Source organism: Peromyscus eremicus, chromosome 14 (genome assembly GCF_949786415.1).
Source record: "Peromyscus eremicus chromosome 14, PerEre_H2_v1, whole genome shotgun sequence".
Taxonomy (NCBI): domain Eukaryota; kingdom Metazoa; phylum Chordata; class Mammalia; order Rodentia; family Cricetidae; genus Peromyscus; species Peromyscus eremicus.
This window is the reverse complement of record NC_081430.1, coordinates 46,853,270-46,872,861: the sequence shown is the minus strand read 5'-3', so window position 1 is coordinate 46,872,861 and position 19,592 is coordinate 46,853,270. Positions and strand designations below refer to the sequence as shown.

Sequence of the window (19,592 nt, the reverse complement as noted above, 5' to 3'; positions counted from 1 at the left end):
GTTAGGCATGGTGGCGCAAGTAATCCCAGCACTTGAACATGAAAGCAGGACTGCGAGCTGGAGTCAGTTGGGCCACATAATCCAACTCTGTCAAAAAGAAAAGGTTCCAGGTATCCAACTATTCCCTGCATTTATTAAGCACTGAACGTGGACCTGGCAGGGATTAGGAAACCAAAACCACAGATAAAAATAAGGACCGCACTCCATCCTGAAGCAGCCCGCAGAGTGTGCATCGGGGTGAGTCGACTTGCTTGTCAGAAGTTTTAGACAAGTGGTTAGTGGTCCCTGAGAAGGAGACTGTACAGTGACGTCAGCACACTGGGTAAGTTGAACTGTCGCTGAGGGGGTGCTGAATCAGCTCTGGAAAAACAGCAAAGGTGGGAGAAGGTGAGAGCTAGGGACTCGAGCTGCCCAGACAGCGAGAATGAGCAGCACAGGGGAGAAGATGGACTGGGGACTCGAGCTGCTGTCACGGCAGGAAAGTGAGCAGCTAAGGGTTGAGAAGGCAAGGCACGGGGAGAGAAAGCTTATGAATGAGGCAAAAACACCACATATGAAGGAAATGCAGATCTTACATCCTGGCCCTAAAGAACTTTCACCCATCTAACTGTGTTGTCTTAGGGCAGGATCTAAGAGACACATGCTACACTGAGTGAGGTGTAAGGAATGGGAATGGCAACAGCAAACTGGCACATTACAATGCAAATGTAAACATTACCCACCTGGACTCATCTCCATTGTCTCTACCATTACTGGGTCAATTTGCAGTCGGGATAATAACTGCCTCTGTTGAGTGCCTAGAATATAAGTTTTAAAACTTCACTAAGCTTAACACAAATATCAACATTTATTTCTCAGAAATTAATCTTTGAATTCATTTGGAAGTCTTAAAATAGAGCTCCTACAACACAATTTGCTAATAAGTAACAGTCTTCAAGGATATCTCTGTTAAACAAAAAGCTGTTCTTGGGTTAAACCAAAAATGGTAATGAAGTTCCTCTTGGTTCCATATGTGGGGTGGCTAAGTCTTCTTGGATTGAAGAAAATATGGCAAAAACCGAAAGGGTGAAATAAACAGGAGTTAACCATCTGTGGCCACAGGGTGACAATCAACTCCACACCAGGCATGGGAAGTCTGTTTCTGGAACTCTTCTCTTTATTACTTACCCCACACTGCTTCCCCTTCCCCATGACCTCGTCATCTTTGAAAATAGCAGAACATGTGGGAACTTAAACCAAAATCAAGATATATTCCACAATTACCCTGTGATAAAAATCTTAAAAGACAAAATGGCATGGAGAGATGCAAAATGAATTCTGCAATCCAGATCCTCCGCTGGCTGCACATGAGACTGTTAATGAGCTTCATAAGAATGCTCAGCTGCTCAACAGTGGCTCCACAAGCATCTCTTTGTAATGTGGTAGTGACCGGCTTCTGAAAGTAGACTCTGCCCAATGATGCCATCACCTAAGGAGACTGTCCCTGTCACCAAGTGATGCTGTCTGAATATAATTCAGTCATTCTCAACCTTCCTAATGCTGCAACCCTTTAATACCATCCCTCATGTTGTGGTGACCCCCAACCATAAAATTATTTTTGTTGCTACTTCGTAACTGTAATTTTGCCACTGTTATGAATTGTAATGTAAATATCTGTGTTTTCTGATGATCCCTGGGAAAGGGCCATCTGACCCAAGGGTGTTGTGACCCACAGGTTGAAAACCACTGAAGTAAATTTTATATTTATACATCTATTTTTCTTTAAGTTGATCAGATAAAGTACTTCTTCCTAAAGTAACTCTTAACATTCATTTATAATATTACATTTTTAATACTAATTCATATTAATATTCTTGAGCTCTTATTTGGAGGGTTGTAGCAGGTGGTCTCTAGTAGGGAAGGTCATTCTCTTCCACTGAGTATGCAGCTTTGGGAGGAATGCAAAATGGAGCAGTAAGGAAAGGTATCCCTGCCTAGCCAGCCAGATGAGCTGAGTCAACCCTAGTTACCAATGGTGACAGATGTCACAGTCATAGAGCCCTCACATTCACATACTAAATTTAACATTTATTTTTATTTTGTAGGTATAAGTGTTTGCATCAATGTATGTATGTTCACTGCATGTGTGCCTGGTACCCATAGAGGCCAGAAAAAGGTGTCAAATCCCCTGGAACTGGAGCTACAGAGAATTGTGAGCTGCCAAGGTAGTTGCTGGGAATTGAAGCCAGGTCCTCTGGAAAAGCAGCTAGTGCTCTAAACCACAGCGCCATCTCTCAGCTCCCATACTAATATTTTATTTTCTGTACTGAAAAACAAAGTCCAATGAACTGATTCTGTCTATCCTCCCCAACTAGTTGAATTATAACAAGGGATGTCATTCTTCACTCTAACTGTAACTCCCACTATGCTTAATCACATGTACTTAGTACCTGATTTCTAATTTAGAATAAAAGCACCACACTACAGTATGTGGAGATGAAATTGGTATGGGTTCAAATACTGAAATCATCAGTAAGTCAGCTGCATGCTAGTTTTTAGTGCATCCAGTAGGTGTCGCTCCACAAAGATAGGCTTTGCTTATACAAAGCAAATAAAATGTCAGCAAGACTTTGTCAAGTACATCACTGTAACACACTTTTAAGTTTTAAAAGGTATACTCAAGTTAACATTTTACCAACTGTTTTTTATTAAGGTATTGTGTGCAAAAGAGTGTAGATGCCTTTGAAAATTACTATGGCACAAACAATCATGGAGAAGAGACTTTAGGTCATAGATCATTTGCTTAAGTTGTACTCCTGTTGGACAACCTACTAACATGTTATAGGTTACAGAACCAGTAATGAAATTAAACAGTTTTATAGCAAATAAGACAACAAAAATACCTGAAGAGAATCATTTCCTCTCAAGTTTTTTTTTTTTTTTGAGACTCTGTGTAGCTTTAGAGTCTTTCCTGGAACTCACTCTATAGCCCAGGCTGGCCTTGAACTCACAGAGATCCTCCTGGCTCTGCCTCCCGAGTGCTGGGATTAAAGGCGTGTGCCACCACTGCCCGGCTCTCCAGTTTTACTTTATCATGAAGCCCATACATCTTTTGAAATTATCACCTTAAGCCAGGAACCACTGACACTTGGAGTCTGAGGTAGGAGGATCATAAACTTGACACCATCAAGGGTAACTCAGCCCAAACCAGACACTCCCCTCCTTTTCTTGAGACAGGGTCTCACTATGTAAGGCCTGGCTGGCCTGGAACTTATTCCTTGGACTGAAGACATCTACGTGTGTCTACCTCCTAGTGTTGGGATTAAAGGCGTGCCAACACAGCTGGCTCCCAGAAACAGTTTTAAGGGGATTCCTGGTTGAGTTCTTGCCTAGCCTAGCATGTGCAAGGCACTACTACGTTCAGTAGCCCAGCACCTCAAGACAGCAACAAAACGTATTAGAGAACTCGGCTGAAGTTTGATACAATACATCATAGACTTCCAAGTTAAATTATACAGCGTTCCAACCAACGAAAATTTCAACTTCGTTCTCTATGCCATACTGCTTCTATACCAGAGCTATTGTGGAAATATCAAAGGATCAGCAGCTAAAACATAAAATTTACCTTTCTCAGTATTTGTTAGAAAGCCCATTATTTTTACATCAGTAGCCTTTGACTGTGATTCAGACTCTACTCTCTCTTGAAAATCTTCCAACTGTCTGTTGCATTCAGATGTTGATGCTGAATATTCACTCATTTTAACCGCTAAAGATGAAATTTTGGCTTCATTCTGGGACACTCTAACATTCAAATCAAAAAGATTTGCTTCTACTGTCAAAATAGCTGCTTTCATCCCTTTAATCTCATTGATGTCGGTTGCTATTTTCCTCAAAAGGTGGGAAATATTGTCCAGCTCATTTAGTGAACAGGAATCACTTGTCAGAGAGCCTAGGTCAGCCGGCTCCGGTGAGAGGAAAACCGGTAAAGATGGTGATAAAAATCTTGAAGACATTTTCATAAAATTCCTGGCATTTTCACATCCCATTAAATTTCATCAAAAGTAAAAGCAATCACCAATAATGTTCCCTTTAGAAGTGCTAATAACTACTTTAAAACTTATAAACGAAAAAATAAGCTGATACAATTCTAGAGTAAGAATTCATACTGTGAAAAGTTAAGCACACCAGACCACTTTTCTCTTCGACAATTAAGAGCACTGGAACCACTGCTGTGTCCTTTAAGTCCTACCTACTTATCAGCTCCTCTGCAAAGAAACTCTATTATTACATACAAATAGTCCTGAATTCTGATTGGCTGAGCAGAGACACATGATACCCAAAGAACTTTCTATTATTTACTTCATGTGTTAGGAATCCTGAAGAGCTACTTCATAAACTAAGCAAGTAGGTTCACCCTGTTGTCCATTAACTGTAATTTTGGAGCTTCGGATTACTTTGAGTTGCTTTATCTTAAATTCCATTTCCTCTCAGCAGTAGATGAGAGCACTGTATTAGCGTCCTCTTTGTAGGGAGAGGACGGGAAGGTAACTAGACTCACGATCACAGACAAGTCTTCGAATGTACCCAATAACGAACTTCACCTGCATACTATCAGAACATGATGGAGAGAGTGATGCAGCTTAGTATGGAGCATCTGCCTAGTGTAGAAGACCTAGACTCACTCCTCGGAACCACTTAAAAAAGAAAATCAATCAAAATGGTGTAAATTTTAAAACAGAAAAATAACCTTTTGCCTTGGATTTGATATAATATTCTCAAGTATTTTCTCTCATTTTTGGGTACTTTTAACTTTTTTCCTTTGAAACAAGTTTTTATTGTGTGGTCCAATTTATTTCTTCTTTTGCTGCTTATGCTTTGGTATTCTAAGGAACTACTCCTTAATCCAAGGTTGAGTATTTATACTTACTTTTTTGCTTAAGAGGCTTATAATGATCTTCATAATGCAGGTCTTTTGATTCATTCTGAGTTACTTTTTGTATATTTGGAAAGACCCCAACGTCACTATTTTTCTTACAGATACCCAGATGGCCCACTAATACTTGTTAAAGACTATTCTTTCTTTATTGAATTATTTTATTGCCCTTGCTTAAAAAACAAAACAAAAAAAAAAAATCAGTCAACTGATCAGGAATGTATAGCTACCTGGACTTTGGTATTGCCTCTCAGTGTATGCTTAACTTTACATCAGTCATGATCATTTTGAATTTTGTATTGTTTTCAAATCCAGAAACAGAGCATACACCCCCCAACATTATTCTTTTTCAATAGTTTTGATTCCTCTAGATCCTATTTCCATTATGAATTTTAGGGTCAGGTGGTTAATTTAAAAAAAAAAAAAAAGAAAGCAGGGGGTTTCAATGGAAACTGAGTTGAAATTATTTATTGACTTGAGGACAATTGCTATCTTACTGGGATTTAAGTTTTCCAAATGATTTACATGAATAATCTTTTAAAGCTGGAAACAATCCTTTGGAGTGAGGTATCCCAGACCTAGAAATTCAAATACCAAGTTTCCTTCCATCTGTGGACATTAGCTTTGAGTCTTCAGATGTGTGTGTTTCATTTTGAATACCCATATAGGTCAGGAAATTACTAAGGAGCCATGGAGAGGAACTTTAAAGGGAGAAGACATAGAATGCACTACTATAAAGGGTTAAAAGGAAATAATGGAACAGGAAAGATTAATGTGTGATAAAGGAGCAGATGGTAAGGTAGAGTAAGTATGGGAGAGATAACACTAAGAACCTTTCAAAAGACACATGGAACTCTATCACCATAAATGTTTCCTAACTCAGAGTTAAAATGGAGTCACTCCATAAGAAAGCAACAATGACCCTATTCAACATCAGAGACTAACGAATAAAACCTGGTGCTAAGAATGAGTTACTTCTTTTGGAATTAACTGGCCAATGGGGTCCCAAAGATCTCCAAACATTACAGGCTATTGTCCAGAACTTGATAGTAAGACCCTACAGCTGAAGACATCACATTCTTGAGTCAAAGGACATGATAAAATCAAATTGGTTCACAATTGGAAGTTTCATCCCTACTGGCTAGCTTTCATAGCATGTAAGCTACCAAAGGAGAAAAGCAAGCACTGGGAACTACAACAATAACCAATGCCTGGCAAGATGTGCCTATCAGTGCAAACATCATAAAGTAACCAATTACATTCCTACAGTAGTTGAGAACCAAGCCCAAGCCAGACCAAATCCTAGCATGGAGAGGGGAGTGAGGCACACAATCCTACCTCTGGCTGGCCTTGAACTCACAGAGATCCCACCTGCCTCTGCCTCCCCAGTGCTGGGATTAAAGGCATGCACAAGAGTCAACAACTGATACTCCACAGTACAAGATGCTACTAAGCTACGAAGGCAGATGAGGTATTTTAAATGAATTCTCAACTTAATGCCATTTTACACCTTCAGTGGCTTGATTGAGAGTAACGCAATCATAAATCAAGGACACCTGTAAGGAAATATTTTGGAGAGTAGAACAAGACAAGTAAAAACAGCAAATGGACATGGTGATGCACACCTGTAATCTCAGCATTCAGAAGGCTGATCCAAGTATGAAGACTGTCAAACTTAAGTTCAGCCAACGCTACACAGCTACTTCAATTCCATTCTGAGCTAGACAGTGAAAATTTGTCTCAAAAACAAAATCCAAGGAAAGGAAAGCCACTTGACAGAGAATAAAAGTGATAAGAGTAAAATTTTCAAAACTATTTCACCCTCTCCTGGAAGAGCACAGATTTTCAAATAAAAAGATATACAGAATACCCATCCCCAAAGTGACTAACGTGACTATTTAGCATTGAGGCCTGTCACAGTCAAATTTTAGACACTAACAGCACAGGAAACAAACAAACAAGCAAATTAAAACTTTCTGAGGGAGAATAAACTTCCAAGAATTAGCTAAGAACAGGGGCATAGCCTGTAACCCCAGCTCATTTGCCAGATGAGGCAGGACCACTCCAGCCAGAGCAGCCTAGGGAAGAGGGAGACTGTGCAATAAGTAGGCAACCCAAAAGAAGAAACCAGGTAAACAAAAGGTATGTAAGAACAAGGGGAAAACGGTTTTTAAGAACCCTGGGAGTAGGAGTCGAGGACAAGAGAGATGGCTCAGCAGTTAAGAGCACTTGCTGCTCATGGGCTAGAGATCATGAAACTCCAGTCCCTGGAGACCTGACACTCTTCTGACCTCCACAAGTACCAAGCATGCATGTGGTATACATACATACATGCAGCCAAAACATTCATATACATACACATATCTAAAAAACAAACCCCAACCCTCTAGGAAAGGGCTTGAGAAATGGTTCTGCAGTTAAGAGCATTCACTGCTGGTATTTATCTATCTGTTTATTTTGAGACAGTCTCTCTCTATGGCCCTAGCTGTCCTGGAACTCTGTAGACCTGTCTGGACCTGAACTCACAGATCCGCCTGCCTCTGCCTCCCCAGTGCTGGAATTAAAGGTGCATGCCACCACATGCAGCACTATCTGCTCTTGCAAAAAACCAGAGATCAGTTCCCAGCACCAACATCAGGCCGCTCATAATGGCCTGTGACTCCAGTGTGAGAAGACCCAATGCCAACTTCTAGACTCTGGATGAACCCTAAGTGCATGACGTGCTCATCCATGCATATAGGATCCGATACACACATAAACCTCCAAGAAAGAAAAGCAAGAAAGCAAGCTAGGGCTGGAGAGATGGCTCAGAGGTTAAGAGCACCGACTGCTTTTCCAAAGGTCCTGAGTTCAATTCCCAGCACCCACATGGTGGCTGACAACCATCTGTAATGAGATCTGGCACCCTCTTCTGTATACATAATAAATAAATAAATCTTTAAAAAAAAAAAAAAAAGAAAGAAAGAAAGAAAGCTAGCTGGTTGGCTTCCTCGCTGACTCTTAGGGCATCCCTAAAAATCTGCCAAGAAATAAAATGCCTATTTGCCTTTGTAATGGGTACTTCCATGAATAATTTTGTTGTTTTGGAGACAGGATCTGGGATACACTAGGCTGGCATCAAACCTGAGGATGATCTTGAATTTCAGATCCTTCTGCCTCCAGCTCCCAAGTCACCACATACTATTTATGTAGCCTTAATGATGTAAAGTGCTACTTATAGGTTCTTTACATTTAGAAGGAATTTACAAATCAAGTAGTCTTACTCAGGAAAACAGAACAAAATGTAAGTATCATCAACCCCTGTAAAAATAAATACAACTCAGATGGTGGTCAAGAAGATAAAAGAATTAAAGGAGGGCTTAAGTGTCCATCTCGTACTTTTTGAGAAAGTGTCTTATTATGTAGCCCAGTCTGGCCTAGAACTTGTTATGATCCTTCTGCCCAAGTCTCTAAAGAGTTAGGAGTTGGCTGGGCAGTGGTGGCACACGTCTTTAATCCCAGCACTGGGGGGGGGGGGGGGGGGGGAGAAAGGCAGGTGGATCTCTGTGAGTTCAAGGCCAGCCTGGTCTACAGAGGAGATCCAGGACAGGAACCAAAACTACACAGAGAAACCCTGTCTCAAAAAACAAAGATTTCTTTAAAAAATAAAAAAAAAGTTCGAAGTACACATGTAGGGCACCATGTTCAGCTAAAATGTCAATTAAAAAAAAATATGTCAAATGCATGGAAATCAAATATACTGAACTATAAAACATCAGACAAAAATAGGCATTTAGACATAATGCTTAAAATTGCAAACATAGCCGAGAATACAACAGTGGTCTTAGTATACGAATTTCTCAACAGGATAATGTTATAGCAAGAAATCAATGATATCACCTCTAATTGGTAAATGAAAACATGGTAGAATAAACCCATTTCAGACACAGTAGGATGTAATGACACATGCCTATAATCCCACTACTCTGGAGGTAAGATAATGACAATCTCAGAGTCATTCTCAGCTACATATTGAAAAAGTTCAAGGCCAGCCTATGTTATGAGACCTGTCTCAAAGTCATTAAACAGAAATATTTAAAGGTGACAACTTCTGGGGAGAGGAAGTAATGTACAGAATTCATAGTAAGAATGTTGCTTTGTTTTAAAAGTTTCTACATTATTTGACTATTTTTTATGTATTAGCAGGTATTCATTTGTTTTTCTAAAATTTCTCTGGTTAACACATATTTTGTATTATAAAATACTTTACTTAAAAATATGAATATGAAATATACCAAACAGGCAAAGTAAAGGGAAATCCATGCCTAAACACAGTGTAGTAAAACTACAGAACAAAGACAAAGAAAAGACCTTGGAAGCAGCCAGTGAGGGAGGACAGATCACCTATGAAGGAACGACAGATAATTAACAACAATGGAGACCAGAAGACAATGGACCTACACATGTTTATGTGCTGTCAGTAACTTGTTAAACTAGATTTGGATATGTAGCCAAAGTACTGCACAAGAGGCTCAGAATGGAGTTCAGCTAGTGGAGCACTTTCCCAGCATCCTGAAGGCCCTGGGTTCCATACCCAACCATAGCATAAAACTGGGCATGGTGGCATATATCTGCAATCCAAGCACTCAGGAGGTGTAACCAGGAGGATTCCTGGTTCAAGGTCATCCTCTGCTACATAGTGAGGTAGAGGCCAGCCTGAGATACATGAAACCCTGTCTCAAAGCAGGCAAGCAAGCAAACAAACAAACAAACGGGGCTGGAGAGACAGTTCAGAGGTCAAGAGTACTGCCTGCTCTTCAAGAGTATCTGGGTTCAACTCCTAGTACCCACATGGCAACTCACAACCATCTGTCACTCCAGTTCCAAGAGATCCCTCTCTTCAGAAATTTACCTGTAATTGACTTGTTCTAAAGCAGTGATTCTCAACCTTCCTAATGTTGCAACCCTTTAATATACTTCCTCATGTTGTGGTGACCTCCAACCACAAAATTATTTCGTTGCTACTTCATAACTGTAATTGTTACTATTATGAATTGTGATATAAATATCTGATATGCAAGCTATCAAAGGGGTTTTGATGCACAGGTTGAGAACCACTAATCTAAAGGAGGCAGAAGCCAGAGGATCAGAAGTTTAGTATCATCCTCAGCTATAAGATGAATTATCTTTTTAAATGACACTTTATGATATTTAAGAGGCATTTACACAGGAAGCACAGAGAAAGGAAACTGAAGGCTGTTGAGATGGTTCATTCAGCAGGTGAAGGCACTTGCCACTAAGCCTGAAAACATGAGTTAATCCCCCAATTTAATTCACTATGTGGGTACATAGTAGAAAGAACCAACTCCCACAAACTGTTCTTACACACACACACACACACACACACACACACACGCCATTCTTAAAAAATGGTTTATTTTCAGAGGGGAGGAAAAAGAAGGAAGTCTGAAGATGAAAGCATGGAAACAAGTGCAGGGCCAATTCTAAACAAAGGCTCTATCGCCATCCGACAACACTGACTTTAAGATGAAGTCGGCACGGTGGACACACCTTTACTTCCAACCTCAGGAGCCAGAGGCAGGCAGCTTTCCGAGTTCAAGGCCAGCCTGGTCTACAGAGTGAGTTCCAGGACAGCCAGGGCTACACAGAGAAACCCGGTCTTGAAAAACAAAAACAAAACAAACAAACAACCAAAAACAGAAGGCGGGGGCAGGCATCTGTTGGTATACAAGGTCATGGAACCAAAGCAAAAAATGTGCAGAGAAATATTAGCGCTTACTTTCTTTGAAGATATATAAAAGACAACTGTATACCAAACAAGAATACTGTTAACAATTTTCAAAGAATATGTAATATCTATACCATATTGGAGGACCAAATGTCTTCCAATATTGTATTTCGAAAGCACTTGCAAAAAACTCATCTGTGAAAGATGAGAACTTAAACAGAAATTAAAAGCACTCTGATAATGAAAGAATACACAGTAAAAGTGGCACTCACGAGAAAAATACAGTTTAAAGCTTACATTGGAAAATAAGGGCTAAAATAACTTAGAAAAAATATGGGAGGATATTTTTGGAACAGAAATCAATGATATATAAAACAGAGACATCAAAAAAGAATGTATAAATCTGAAAAAAAAAAAGTATAATAAACTATGGTGACAGACTGACCCAAGACAAAAAGAGAAAACGCCCACATACAGGGAGATGAGCAGGTGAGTAGAAAGAGGCCAAGGAGATGAGACTATGCTGTCAATAACTCATGCAAACCCATGGAGATATTTAGATCCCCCAAACCTGTCAGCTGAAACTGTCAACAGTGAGCACAGAAAACAGTGGGTTTGTGTGATGTGCCTCCCTGCTTACAAAAGCCCTCGCTCGTACTATCTGACACCATTTCAACTGGAACTTTCAACTGGAAACACGAGGTAAAGACAGACATTTGGGGCTGAAGAGATGGTTTGGTTGGTAAGAGCACCTTCTATGTGAGCATGAGAAACTCAGTTCTGACCCCCAGGACCCACAGAAAAGCTTGGAAAGGGTATGCCTGCCTGTAGCCCAAGAGCTGGGAAAAGGTGAAGAAGTTCCCTGGTCAGCCAGCATAGCTCAAACAGTGAGGTTCAGTTCAGCAACAGACCCTCTTCTTAGAGAACTTCTGATGGACTGTATTGGCAGTCCTCCTGTGCATGAATACGCAGACCAAACACACACACACACACACACACACACACACACACACACACACACACAAACTCAAAAAACGAACATAAGCCCAAAAAACACCTCACCACCAGCTGGTTTATGCGCTTCATCTAATCAGGTTCTCTGGTTTTACACAATAGTGTGCATCTCTAAACCTTATGGCTTTAATTTTGTCTCTGTTGTTTTCAAATAAATTCTCAGGTCATATGAACTATATACTATTTCCTGACTATGTTTTTTCCTGTTGCCAACACAACATGAAGCTCAACTGATAAATTCTTCTGGCCTCTGTACCTTCTAGGTTGATTATGGGACTAGAGGTTTGATGACTTGGTTTAAATCCTTTGGCAAGAATTAAGTTTCTTCTCAGAAAGCATGAAACTTCAGACACAACAGCACTAACTATTCCTCCAATTCTACCCACTGCTCTCACTCACTCACTGAAATGACTGTCGCACAGAAGCTTTCCTCACTTCTTTGCTCTTTGACATTTTTAAGAGTTTTTATTTTATGTGTATGGGTGTCTTGCCTGCATGTATGTGCACCATGTCCAAGCAGTACCTGCAGAGGTGAGAAGAGGGCAGACCTGGGACTGGAGTTACAGACGGTTGTGAGCTACCATGTGGGTGCTGGGAATTGAACCTGGGTCCTCTGGAAGAGCAGCCAGTGTTCTGAACCAAGCCATCTCTCCAGCCCCACTTCCCTCATTTCTTACATCAGGAGTTGGCAAACACTTTTAGTCTACAAAAAAATCCAATCTACTGCAACTACTCAACTCACAGAGTAGTACAAGAGGCCAAACAATCATTTCCTGAATTTCCATTCATAAATTGGTACAACTGGTTTCAATGAAATTTATTTACAAAAAAACAGTACCAATGACTATTATTTGGTTACCAGTGAAAATTATAGGAAAAACAATATAAATGCTCAATTATTTTATTCATGTTTTTAAAACAATGTAAATGTATCCTTCAGCCAACCAATTAGTTTCTCTTTGGGTTTTTTTGTTGTTGTTGTTGTTTTTTTTTTGTTGTTGTTGTTTTTGGTGTGTGTGTGTGTGTGTGTGTGTGTGTTTGGGAGCAGACTTGTGCTTAGGATTGGATTTGAAAGAGCCCATTTTAAGGCAACTGTCACCCTTATGAAGATGAAATGGTTTTATCTTTGGCCAACAGGAACTCCTAAGATGCTAGTTCCAGAATCCTTTTGACATACCTCTAGCAATAGCTTTCTCTGTTAGCACAGTACCTAGACACTTTAAAAATCATTTCAACTTTTCCAGAATTGAATGGGGGCTAAGGGAAGAAACAAAAAGAATTGAGTGATAAGTAATGCATGGAAAAAGATTTCACAGAACCTGGAACAATTCTTAGAATAGTTCAGAAGGAATACAAAACTGTTCTTAACATATCAGACACCTAAGGCGAGGAGGGTACGATGGGAGTGGGACTCTCTGATCAGAGAAAAGTAAATTAAAAATACCACGACACAACAGATTTACTTTTGAGGGGGTGGGGAGAAACCTATAGATTCTAACTTCAGATCTTAATAGAAAAGGTGATAAAAGAAACAAGGAACTTCAGTCTCTCCTGGTATAAATGGAAAACAGGTATGGAAGAAGCAGAGAAGCAAGCACATCCAAAAGATCATTAATACAGCTGCCTAAGATCCAATGATGGCATCAGTACTGGGCAAGAAGGATGGGACAGAGGGAGGAGACACAGTGTACATGACAGAGTTGCACTTTGGCCTGCAGAAGCTGGGGTGGAAAGAAGAGGTGAGAAAAAGGGGGGAGGGCGCAAATAAACATAAACAGCAACCAGCTGGAAGCACTGCTTCCAATGTGTCAGGCACCAGGGTAAACCAGGGCCACCAGGACAACAGGAAAAGACCACGACAGGATGCCAGGAGGGACAATTTCAAGAAAACTTCCGAGTTTAAGTTGGAGGAACAGGAGTAGGAACAACAAATAGATGTAAAGAAACACTAGTGAGATAGTTTAGCAGGTAAAGGCATTTGGTGCCAAACCAGGTAACTAGAGTTGGAGCGCCAGAACCCACAGGGTGGAAAGAGAAAAACCACCCAACAGGATGTAATCTGACCTTTACATGCATGTCCACACACCTACACATTCATTAAATAAATAAAACTAAACAAAAAAGATTGAACACAGAACTACTCTAACCCTGAGCAAAGTCTTTAATGACCCTTAGCTGGGGATACACTCAAGGCAGTTCACTAACAATCTCTCTACTTTTGAGAACATTAAGTTTTCCATCATAAAACTTTTAAATTTTCTGAAAAGTATTGAGTGCTCTACAAGATCTCATTCTTTGTGTACCCACTTCATCACTTTCTCCATAGTATAACTAACATTCCACAAAAACTTATTTGAAAATACTTAGTATCCCATGGATAAAGTGCAAGTGATAAATGGTTAACTCTCACCTTGAAGTTTTTCTGCACCATCTCCTTTTGCTTCCTCTTCTTTAACAGGGGGACTTATTCTGGGGGCCCTGCTTTGCCCCTGGACCATTTCTGCTAGCAATTCTTCCTGAGAAGTTCGAGTCCTGGGAGCAACTGGAAGTGTCTGTTTCTGTGGAACTTCACATAAAAAGCAAAAGAAGCAAAACAATACAAGCACAGTTACTCCTTCAGAACTCCACAGTTAACAACACGGATTAAATACAAATGCCACCCTTGGGTGGGTTCAGAATAGCGACAGTGTTCAAAACAAAGAAAACAACAAGTATTAAATACAAATGCAATCTTTGGGTTCAGAATAGTTACGGTGTTCAAAAGCAAACAAACAAACAAAAAGAAACTACATTTTTCTTACAATATTCCCAGGAAAGAAGACATTTGACTTCCTTGCTTTACTTGTATACAAGCAGCATCTAAAGCTTGAATGTCAGTACTCAGGAGGTTGAGGCAGTGGGACCGCAATGAGTTCTGGACCAGACTGGACTACATAGTGAAAGCTGGTTTCAAAAACCCAAAACAAACCAACAAAAACTATGTCATGATACAATTTAAAACGTATGTAGTCATTTTAAACCAGATGCAGTGATATGCTCTTACAGTGATTTCAAACCATAACATAAACAGGCAAATAAAGAATGTTTCAATGCTATTTTTTAAAAATTCTTTTGTGACAAGGTCTCACTGTAGACCAGGCTGGTCTCAAATTCACTATTAAGTTGAAAATAACCTTAATCTCTTGCCTCTATTTCCCAAGTGCTAGGATTACAGGCATGTACAATCAAGTTTAATGTTAGATCTTGATATGTGGGAATCTCCAGCTACTTTTTAAACTTTCTTTAGAATTATGTGTTTTGCCCACAAACATGTATGTGTACCCATGAGCACAGGTATGGTGCTTGTGGAGGTCAGAAGAGAGTGTTGGATCCCCGGGAACTGGAATTATGGATGGTTCTGAGCAACCAAATAGGTACTGGGACTGAACTCAGGTCCTCTAGAAGAGCAGCCAGTGCTCTCAAGTGCTGAGCCATCTCTCTAGCCCAATACTGGAGAGACATTGTTAAGAGCACTGGCTGTGGTCTAGGAGAAACTGGTCGGCATAAACGGATGTTATAAAGGATCTACTAAACTTGCTTGGGAAGTAAGCTGCACAAAGGAGCTCAAGGAGCAGTGTCACCAACATAATTCAAAACTTAGTAGTAACCAAACTTGTTAGAAACTGCAGAAAGGACGATTGTACTCCCGGAACATAATGAAAATTTAGGTTTATTGAGAAAATGTTTCTGCTACAATTTATTCACTAAGGGCCTGATGTGGTGGCACAAAGCCTTAATCCCAGCACTTGGGAGGCAGAGACAGGCAGATCACTGTTGAGTTCCAGGCCAGATTGGTCTACATAGTGAATTGCAGAACAGTCAGAGCTACACAGTAAGAATCTGTTTCAAACAAAACAAAAACAACTCCCCAAAAAAAGATTTGTTCACTAATATGCTGCAAGTCTATTTCCACAACAAAAGAAACAAGTCTTACTTTACAACCTGTCCTTAGGCCCATCCCCATCTCAGAGAACACGTCTCTAAAGGCAGCTCTAACAGGAAAGCACTGAGTAATGAGTGACAGTCCTCATCAAGTTCCAGTCTGCCATCATGTCCTAGTTCTCTTTCCAGGAAAGCTTAATTTTGTCATGGGGCAGGACGACCCTCAATAACTACTACGTGGGAATGGGACACACACAACAATGGTGACTTAAGTATCTGTGACAACATTTTTGCTGTGTAAATGTCCCATTTGTCCAAATGACCAGACTCATAGTCTCCTGTCTAAATTGTTCAAAGTGTGACTTGGAGGAGGGACCTGATGAGATTTAAGGATGACAGCACATATGGAATGCATAAGCCTAAGGCATAGCTATAAAGCTGGTAAAATGTTCTATTTATGGCTGGTACCCTTTTGTGCATTAGCCAGAACCAATAAAGATTTCCTTTATTTATCTCTGAGTATTTGGAATGATTTCTCAGTGGAAAGACACATTAATTCTGTAACAGTTGTTCTTTCAGAGGACTAGGGTTTGATTCCCAGCACCCACATGGTAGCTCACAACATTCAGTAACTAATTCTAGGGGATCCAATGTTCTTTTCTGGACTCTATGCAAGCAAAACACTCATAAACATGAAAAAAAAAGTGTAAAAGCAAGGAATTTCAAGGTCATGGAAATGCTTTAAATTCTTACTCTAAGCAATTATCATTGCTGTATTAGAAGAGTGAATTTTTGTAAAGGCAAACTGTTAGAGCAGGTGTTGGCCTTCACCTGATCATCCCAAATCTACTTAATGTTGTATGCTCAAGGTTAAGTAAGGATGAGGAGAAGCAGAAGGTAGGTCAGTACCAAGAACTGTTTACTTTGCTTCAAGAAAGGGTCATGTGACAAAGGGCAAGTAGAAGAATGCTGTGAATGGGTCTATCAAATTCATATAAAAACTTGAATTTCGGAGTTGGCAATTGCTATCAGCTTAGTCCCACAAAATTTTCCACTAGCTTCAGCAGGTGAACAAGTCCAGAATGTAACAGCAGCACAGAACAACTCACCACCACTTGCATTTTAGAGTAAGTTTTCTTGTAAGAAAGTTTTGTTATTAAAAACTTCGCACCTCAATATCTGACATCAAATGATTTTAGAGCTTCAATTCTAATTAGGGTAAGAATGTAACAATTCTCTGCCTTACAGTCTATTACCAGGTTCCATCAAGAGAAAAGGTACTGGTCTATACATATAATAGTTTTAAATAAATTTCTTGCTATGGTCTGGGGATGTGGTTCAGTGGAACAGGACTTTCCAAGCATATGAGCTCAATCTGCTGCATGGCCAAAAACTAAATACAAAATTTCTCTAGCTTCAGCAACCTGTTATTACCCAATTTTGTTCTTTTCTACATAAGTACACACATAATATTGAACTAAAAAAACTAATATGAATGTCACACATTTTTTCATAATACCCTTTATAATTCATGGGCATTAGTTTATGCATATGAGAATAGAGCAGTTTACTCTGCTCAAGGAACTCCGAGGAGAGTTTTTCATCTGAAAAAAGTGCTGAAATCTTTTAAACCCATTCTTCTAGAAGAAGTTCATTCTGGTCTTTGTAGCTAGCAGGACTCTTTACTTCACACATCAAGACAAGCATACTCAGTTCAATGAAGCGATCTCTTACCGGGAAAAACATACTACATTGAAATTACCTGCAGAATAGTTAGTTGTTTTTGTTACAGACTCTTGAGCTTCAGAGATAGCCTTCAAAATTAGATTCTTGTTAGCTTGTTTAGAAGGTGGAAGAGAAGGTCTAAAAGAGTTTTAAGAAAAGGTATTTTTATAATGTTTTAAATTTCAGTTCTTTACATGCTAACCATCTATTATGCTGTTACTATATAGCCTTCTGTTTTAAACATAGCAGTTACAGTTTTTAGAACAAGTCAATTAGATTGGAATCCTACAGCTTTAAAAAAAAAAAAAAATGACTCTGTATTAACATTTTCCCCTCATTAATTTCCAGTCTTTGCAATTCTCTCCAATTTTAAGCAAGTGTTTTCCATGAATAGGTATCTCTCTCAAACCCCAACGATGCTGAAGGACAGCTTAGGGCCAGGGCACTTAATCTAGATTAGATTAATACTCATCTTATCCAAGCTGTTTCTTCCCCAGCACTGCCAAAGGAACAATCCATCACAATCTCTAGCCACATCAAGTAGTTCAAGACTAATTCATGGCTGTGGTCACGTACCTCCTCTCAGGCTTTGCTGGCACTGACACGCTGCTGGACAAACTTCCTACCCGGGAGCCGTAGTCCTCATCTTCCTCCTCCTCTTCTCCATCGTGACTGAACCTCTTTACTTTTACAACTGAACTTACCACAGGCAACTTTCTCTTCCGAAAGTTTTCATCCTACAATGAGATACATTTAAGCTTACCTTGCATTGAAAACAAAGTTCTATCACAAAAATACTTGTTTTCATTTTAGGATGATCTTAAGACCCGAAAGGGCTGGGTTTCTTGTAAAACAGATGAAAATATCTTCTCAAATAGTTAACTCAAAAGAATTTTAAATTTATTTTGTAACAGTTGCACACAGCACTGTTAGAGAAACTATTTAAAACAAGTTATTTGGTTGCTTAAATTTAAAATTGACACCAAATAGAAAAGAGCAAAACTAACTCAAACTGCTAAAATCACAAGGCACATGTACATGACATAAAATCCCTACAGAGCCCGTCTGAGAGGACACTATTTAAAATAAACACGAATGTGTTTACTTAGGTTACATCTGGAATCAGCAACTGTCAGTCTCTAGTCCAGTAAGCCAGAATCTATATAAAATCTACACCAACCTCAATACTCATCTTATCCAAGCTGTTTCTGAAGAAGGGGCTGTAAGTGTCGTCTATGCTGCTAAGCACTTCCGGTTCGCACAGACGTCCTGCTTCGTAGACCTGGCTGCTCTGTACCTCCAGCTGCTTGGCAGCGTGAGCACTGCTTTGCTGCTGCTGAAGTTGCAGCCTGTTTAAATGGGTACCAGTGTCTGCATTTCTACTTGCAGGTGGTCGGTAAATTTCCATAGAAGGGCGAGAAGAACCACATGTAAGTGTCACTGTAGGTTTTTTCTGAGATAAGGGATTCTCCTGCACAAAATTGAGGTCTTCATCAATGAGATCATCCGGTTCTGGCTTGATATCAATCACATCTTCAGAGGGTGCTGGCTCCCTCAGAGGTTTCACTGTTGACATTAGCCGGGTTGAAGCTCCATCATCATAAGAATGTCTATTAAAACAAAATAAACAAAGCATTACAACAAAACTAAAGCATTATCCTCAAAGCTTCAAAGAATGTTTACTCAAAAAAAAATTTTACGAGAAGTATGGATACTTTTTAATATTAAAAACTATTTCCAAATTATATTCATTCTGTAATTTTTTTTCTTCTTTTGAGCCAGGTTCTTACTATTTAGCTCTGGCTGGCTTGAGACCCTTCCACCTGCCTCTACCTGCCGGGTGCTGGGATTAAAGGCCTGCACCAGGGCTGGAGGTATGGTTCAGTGATTCTGAGAACTGGCCACTCACTCTTCCAGATCCAGGTTTGATTCTCAGCACCCACACTGCAACTAACAGCTATGTGTAACTCCAGTCGCAGAGGCTCTAAAGGACTCCATGGGTGCTATAAGCGCATGGTGCACAGACACACACACAGGCAAAACACCATACATATCTAATAAATAATTTTTTTTAATGCTTATACCACCACACCTAGCCCTCATACTTTAAACTTTTATTTACTACACTTAAAATAAAAAATCATATTCTGGTCACCATTAATTTATTCAAAAACTTGCTCACAGTCTGTTATGGTCTGAACCTGAAGGAGGCTGGGAAATGGCCAGAGCACTAGCTCGTCTTCCAGAGGACCTGGGTTCCATTCCCAGCACCCACACTGGCTTACAACCATC

The 19,592-nt window shown here is 39.8% G+C and overlaps 1 protein-coding gene across 9 annotated transcripts in view; it reads right to left on the bottom strand.

Moving 5' to 3' along the window:
* The window catches only part of Zc3h14 (zinc finger CCCH-type containing 14), a 43,611-nt gene that overhangs the window by 12,157 nt on the left and 11,862 nt on the right, over positions 1-19,592 (bottom strand). For 4 of the 9 annotated variants that reach the window (XM_059279767.1, XM_059279768.1, XM_059279772.1 and 1 more), the window contains exons 6-10: positions 18,481-18,910; positions 17,877-18,037; positions 17,338-17,438; positions 14,065-14,220; positions 723-797 (exon numbers count right to left, since the gene is read on the bottom strand). In XM_059279767.1, coding sequence (XP_059135750.1) covers positions 723-797; positions 14,065-14,220; positions 17,338-17,438; positions 17,877-18,037; positions 18,481-18,910 — 923 coding nt within the window. Of the gene's footprint in view, positions 1-722; positions 798-3,604; positions 4,257-14,064; positions 14,221-17,337; positions 17,439-17,876; positions 18,038-18,480; positions 18,911-19,592 lie in introns of those variants that run through there. The other 5 variants (XM_059279769.1, XM_059279770.1, XM_059279773.1 and 2 more) reach the window with 2 other exon arrangements.